Here is a 6257-nt window from a genome sequence, read left to right as displayed (position 1 = left end):
TCTCTGCAGACAGAGTCAGTGACGGGACGGGACACTTTAACGCTCCATAGGCAAGACGAACAACCCCTGGTACCAAACTCCAAACAACCTGTAAATACGTAACACTATATTTAAGTTCTGATAATAATCCCATCTTTTTTTGTCTTTGAAATTTTAAAGATAGAGATGTATTTATCGTTGCTGTCAGCATATACTGTAGCTTCAATTGACAGCATTATGTACATAGGTCACCTTTTAGTATTATTTCACATTGAAAAGTAGAGGGCGTTTGTGATGGAAACTACTATTGAGCTTCTAATAAGAGTTTCTCTTTAGTTTTGTACGGTAGAAGGAAGGATAGTGCTAACACGGTACAGTAGTGGCAGTCCACTTGTTTCAAAAGTTTGACATATATATATATATATATACACATATGTATACACATATGTATACATATATACACATATGTATGTACACGTATTTATGTACATATAAAGCTGCTAGATACAATCACTAATTTTATTGTGTTGACAGAGAAAATCAGCTATGAACGACTGTTAAACCCTAATTCTCCAACAGCATATAACCATGACAGTGAGTTTTTAAATGTTTGATTGCTCTGCTTGATGAAGTGGACACGTGTGCATGTGTGTGGGTGCACGAGTGTCACTGTGTGTGTGTGTGTGTGTGTGTGTGTGTGTGTGTCTGTGTGTGTGTGTGCGTGCGTGTGTGTTTCCAGCGTGCGGGGTTGGTGTGTAACCAAATGTTTGGTTGGTTGTCATATTCTCCCATTGTCATTGGATTGCGCTGCATTTTTGCAAGCTGAACCAAGGTTTGATGAACCTGATTAAAACTTGCTGGCTGAGAAGCAAAATGTAGGACGTGCATTTATACAAAGTGTAGAGAATGCTGAAATAACACTTCTCATTCTGCATTAACCAGCACAGTGCAACTTCCTGTCATGTACTGTATTATATATGCAACATGTGTCTGTCTGCTTTAATATATATATTTTTTTGACCTGCATTATATAAGACTTCAGTTTTAACCACTTTGCTGCTAGTCTTTTATCCTCTTTCAATCTTGGAAATTGTGCATATCTTTGGGAATGCATTCAAGTGTACATTATTGACATTGTGTAGATTAAAAAAGAAAAAAGCTATATAAACCTGTTTCTCTTCAGTGTATTGTTTTTAAACGGTTACTTTTCACAGCAGTTGAGTGGTTATGTTTCAATTCTCCAATGCTTTGGTGCACTGATGATACTATATGTAATTTTTTTTTCATCTTACAGCGCTTGATGTAACATTTATGTGATTAGTTCTAAATAGTGGAAGACATTTGTGTTTTGAAACATGCAGTATAAATGGTACTACTCTTAACTATTCTGTAAACACTGCCTGTTTTCCTTTCTTTTTTCCTTTTCTTTCACTCTGTGTGCATATTTCTTTCCTGGGCATCTATTTTTTTTCCCTTGAAGTTTCTTAGTGCCATCGGCTTTCACATCCTGACAACCTCAAAAAAGTGCCTCACGTCCATCCTAGTTTCCATTTTATAATTTAACATCTCTTGTTCTGGTTCTATCGGTTCCTACACGTCTAGGTATTTCTTCTCATGGTTCGAGAATACCAAGTATCTGATTTATAGTCCCAATAACTCATGTCATAGTTGTATTTTCTTTATACAGATGTAGCTCGTTACTTTTCATAAATATATAATGTAAATATACATACATATGTTTGTAACTGTTTTTATGTTACATCATACACTTGTAATTTGACATATCAAATAACATTATCATAATAAAATGGTGAGTTTTAATCTTTTGCTGTGTATGCTTCATTGTGTTTCTTTTATTCCTTTATCCAAGTAAAAAGAACATACATTAGTGTTGTATTGTGAAGACAAGTTTAAGTCAAATGGACTGAAATCTCCAGTAAATTATACTTCTGCCACTCAGGTTTATTTCACCAGAAATATCAAAAGTGGAGCTAAAACAATTTGTTTTATTAGCAGAAAATATCTGATAATCAATTATCATTTTATGTGTGAGTCAAAACTGTTAAGCAAAAACATTATTTGGTTCCAGCTTCTCAAATGTGATAATATGCTGATCATCTGTTTTATGTCATCGTATACTGGATATGTTATAGTTTTGGTTGGTCGGGCCGAACAAGACATTTCACGTCATCTCGGGCTCTGGGAAATTGTGATTTTTTTTTCTTCTCTGTAATGACTAAATAGGGGGAAAAATGAATTGATAATGAAGTTTCTACTTTAAAGACTCCAAGGAGGTGACAAGGCATTATATACTGATGATTATGTGAAAGGAGATTGTGATTTAAATTGTCATACGTTACGAAAGAAAAAAGGATTTTGTGTAACTAAAGTCCATTTGCGTCAATAACAACAACACTTGTCATCCTCATATTTCTTAACCAGAGACGGTGTGTTCTGTGGAGTAATTTAACTGTAATTGTCAGGGATTTATGAATGGAAACTAAAACAAGCATTTACAACCACTCAATTAGAATTAGGAAGATGCATGTTAATTTAGATCCATGTTAATTTAGATCCTTTTAGGCACCATTATAACCATTTCCATTTTCTCTTAGTTTTTTATTTTACTCTCCTACATTCAACTGAGCAATAATGGTTTTTTTTAAAAAATTGCACTGCATTTCACATAACTGTACTTGTTACTTTTCAGATTCATATTTGACATTCAAAATGAAATGGGATCATACAATACAGCTGTTGTCTGGTAAGAATACGGTAACTATAGGAACTGTGCTTTGTTTTATCTCGCCGAACACAATGCATGTAAGACGCGAGGATTTTAGAGAATTGATATATTGTCAATAATTAAACACTTACAAAAGCTATCCTTTACAGTTACTTGATCATGAAATACATTGTATTACTTTAATCTGACTTTTACCCTTTTATATAGCTCGTCCTGAGGCGGAACCATAGATTCTATGTCGTTTCTCTCCGGCTCACGTACGCGACCGGAACAACAAGGAGGCATGAGAGCGCCGCAGAAATGAATCGGAGCGAAACCTCTAACTGTGTGCTGACATCGTTATGTTTGCAGTAGACTAACTAAAAGAAACCCGGCGATGGAGGGCGACATTTTGGATTCCTTGGAGCAGCTCGGGTGAGCTCGTCTACTGTCCGCATAGCACGCTGCTGGTTTAGCTCAGTCTGCGTGTTTATACACTATAGAGTGGCTGCATGAGCTAGTCGTACAGTAGCTGCCTGAAACAACACCTCTATATTTAGTTTAGGCTTATCTGACCACTACTCTCACCCTCCGTAGCTATGTCGGTCCTCTGCTGGAGGAGAAGTTACTGCTCGGAGCCGCAGAGGGAGGCCTGTCGTCGCCTGAGTATGTGGACCTGTGCCGGTGGCTGGCATCCAAGTTAAAGCCGCTGTGTGATCTGGAGGAGAGCATTACTTCCGGTCCAGGTGAGCCACATCCATTCACTCCTGATTCTGGTGATCAAAGCTTTCCCCGCCCTCACCCTCACGAACCCTGCCTCCCAGTGGGGAGAGTGGTCGTCCCGTAACCATAAGGTATCGGGTTCGATCCCCGCTCTCTCCATAGTTGCATGTCGAAGTGTCCTTGAGCAAGACACTGAACCCCCAGTTGCTCCCCGGGCGCTTCACTGCAGCCCACTGCTCCTTAATAACTAAGGATGGGTCAGATGCAGAGAATAATTTTCCCACAGGGATCAATAAAGGATTTATTATTATTATTATTATCATCTCCAGACGACATGGAAAGCCTGCAGGTGGAGATGAGCGGTCTGCTGAAGGAGTTGCACTGTCCTTGTGAAGAAGTCGTTTCAGGGATTCTCAAGGGTATCGTACGTACTGCAAAAGATCATCTGAAGTTTGTCTGTACGTAATCGACTCCTGCTCCTTATGTTCAAACATCGCGCGACAAGCTCTCTGCGTGATCGATGAGTTGCTCACGAATATGATTGTGTGTTCCTCGTGAAGTGTTTCTAAGCTCTGAGCTCCAGGCAGCGCAGATTGTGACGAGCAGAGGAGTCTCTCGTAAACAACAAGAAGAGAGTCCGGTGCATCAAGAACTCCTGGCAATCTGTGAGACACTGAACCTACCAGAGCCCAGAGGACAGGACGCAGCTGTTGTTTTCTCTCAAGTCCAAGACAAGGTGGGACTATTCAAAGTACATTTACATCTGGGCCAACAAAATTAATCTGCTGGAGTTGTTGCCCCACTTCCAGAGTATACATTACCAAAAAAAGTGTGTTTTTGTTGTTGTGAATGCTTTGAAGACACTCATTTGAACATAGTATGGCAAACATATTCCAAAACCACGGCTAACTCACTTGCATTTGTTCAGTTTTAACATGTTACTGCGATGTGTAATGCATCCAAGGGCCTCGTTCCATACACCCTGTAATAAGCTGTTCACTGGCCATGTTCTCATGTGTCCTGTCTGCAAAGTATCTCTACCATTTGTTTGAAACGGATGTGTTTTGGGGGGGCAGGAACTGTAACGTTTTGTTCCTGAAACTATGAGGGACCTTGATGCTTTGAGTTGCACCCGTTCTTGTGTTGTCCTTTTACTATTTTAGATCGCTACGTTGTTTTTCCTTTTTGTATTGTGTTAATGCATTAAATGCATTGTGTGCGATTGTAGGTGGAAGAAGTACTCAAAGATCTTCCAAATAGCTTCATTGGAAACCCAGTGCTAAAGAAATCTCTATGCAGTGACCAATGGGTAAGTAGATGGAACATCTCAGCAAACCACGTCGAATCAAATGCATTTTAATTCAACTCTTGTTTTTTTTTTAAAAATCTCTGCAGGAGAAGTTGCACAACATAAACACAGCTCTGTCTTCAGAGTATGAGTGTCGGCGCAAGATGCTGATCAAACGGCTGGATGTCACAATCCAGTCATTTGGGTGGTCAGACAGAGCCAAGGCACGTTTATACAATAATCACAATGCTTTTTGCCCTCAGTCTCCATCACAGGGGAGTCCAAACTGACGACAATCAAGGGAGAAGAAGCTGATTTTTATCATGTGTTTTCCTGTTTGTCAGGTAAAGGTGGACAGCATGGCGAAGGCCTATCAGCCTAGGAGACACTCTCTGAGGCCACAGGCCACAGTGGATATGGCTGAGCTGCTGGCTGCCAGAGAAGACATCTGCAACATGGTGAAGACCAGCAGCGGCTCCAGCAGGGAGAAGACTGCTTGTGCTGTCAACAAAGTAAAGAATAACCGTTCTCTCTCTTTCCAAATGAATGACTCAAGTCTGATGTTTTTCTAATGAGGCAACATCTCTCGTCTTCTCGCCCATCCACAGATCCTCATGGGGAGAGTCCCAGACAGAGGAGGACGTCCCTCAGAGATTGAAGCCCCACGTCCTGAGATGCCACCTTGGCAAAAAAGACAAGATGGAGGAAGAGGGGGTGGAGGAAGAGGGGCTGGTGGTTGGGGAGGAGGTAGTTCAAGAGGAGGTGGAGGTTGGAGAGGGGGTGGACAGAACCGTGGTGGACATGGAGGAAAGAGAGGGAGGTACCAGTATTGATTTCTACTGATTGAGTTTGTTTTTGTGATCCGAGTGTCGTGTTTGACATTAACGCATTTCTGTTGTCATGGAGGGAGAAATTATTTTTATCTGACAGTAAAACATCTTCATTTTAGATCGTTTTTAATACTCCCTTTTTTTTGTACTTAGTGTTTATATTTTGCTTTTAACTCTATTTAAATGGAAATAAATACCAGTCATTACACATACTTTTATTTGAACAAATGATCCAACATCTGCATTGGACCATAATACTGTTTCTTACATCCATACAACACATTGATTTTAAAGAAGGTTTGAGTATGTATTCTGACTATTTGAGATTATGTAATTGAAGTGTTTTTTAAAGATGAGTGTTGAAGCTAAAAGGCGAACGTAGAAAAGTAATCTTTGCTAAACACTAATGGGTGTCAATGTAAAACCTTGAAGACTGAAACACTGCTATAGGACAAGTTTAGGATTCCAAGTATTCAAATCTGTATTTTACTTTACATTTCACACACAAATCTCCTAATTTCTTTGATTCTGTACCAGCTGTGATCCTCTCCCCCCCACCCCCCACCCCCACCCTCTGAAATAATTGAATAAAAGATCTCCACCAATCAAACACCTTATGTTGATTTAACAGATACTGAAATAGTGCAACCAGACATTGAGAACCACTGCCTAATTCAAGCTGGCATGATAGATTGATGTAAACAGAAACTCG

General features: G+C 39.8%; 1 protein-coding gene across 2 annotated transcripts; it reads left to right on the top strand.

Moving 5' to 3' along the window:
- The first annotated feature begins 2975 nt into the window (after positions 1 to 2975).
- fam98b (family with sequence similarity 98 member B) lies at positions 2976 to 6149 on the top strand. 2 transcript variants are annotated; one of them, XM_034563032.1, is made up of 8 exons: positions 2986 to 3139; positions 3302 to 3450; positions 3757 to 3885; positions 3988 to 4163; positions 4656 to 4736; positions 4823 to 4939; positions 5060 to 5227; positions 5324 to 6149. In XM_034563032.1, the coding sequence occupies exons 1-8, from the start codon at positions 3102 to 3104 to the stop codon at positions 5546 to 5548; spliced, it is 1083 nt and encodes a 360-aa protein (XP_034418923.1). In that variant the 5' UTR covers positions 2986 to 3101; the 3' UTR covers positions 5549 to 6149. The 2 variants fall into 2 exon arrangements, with proteins under 2 accessions (XP_034418925.1, XP_034418923.1); XM_034563034.1 differs by lacking the exon at positions 4823 to 4939 and having other exon boundaries at positions 2976 to 3139; positions 5324 to 6147.
- Positions 6150 to 6257: the final 108 nt, after the last annotated feature.

This window comes from Cyclopterus lumpus, chromosome 22 (genome assembly GCF_009769545.1).
Source record: "Cyclopterus lumpus isolate fCycLum1 chromosome 22, fCycLum1.pri, whole genome shotgun sequence".
Classification (NCBI taxonomy): Eukaryota; Metazoa; Chordata; class Actinopteri; order Perciformes; family Cyclopteridae; genus Cyclopterus; species Cyclopterus lumpus.
This window is presented reverse-complemented; position numbering and strand designations above follow the sequence as displayed.

Bases quoted from the DNA above. Each gene is read 5' to 3' on its own strand.
- fam98b (XM_034563032.1), top strand. From the start codon at position 3,102: ATGGAGGGCGACATTTTGGATTCCTTGGAGCAGCTCGG. The intron at 3,451-3,756 runs GTGAGCCACATC...TATCATCTCCAG, and splicing joins GAGCATTACTTCCGGTCCAG to ACGACATGGAAAGCCTGCAG. The intron at 5,228-5,323 runs GTAAAGAATAAC...GCCCATCCACAG, and splicing joins CTGCTTGTGCTGTCAACAAA to ATCCTCATGGGGAGAGTCCC.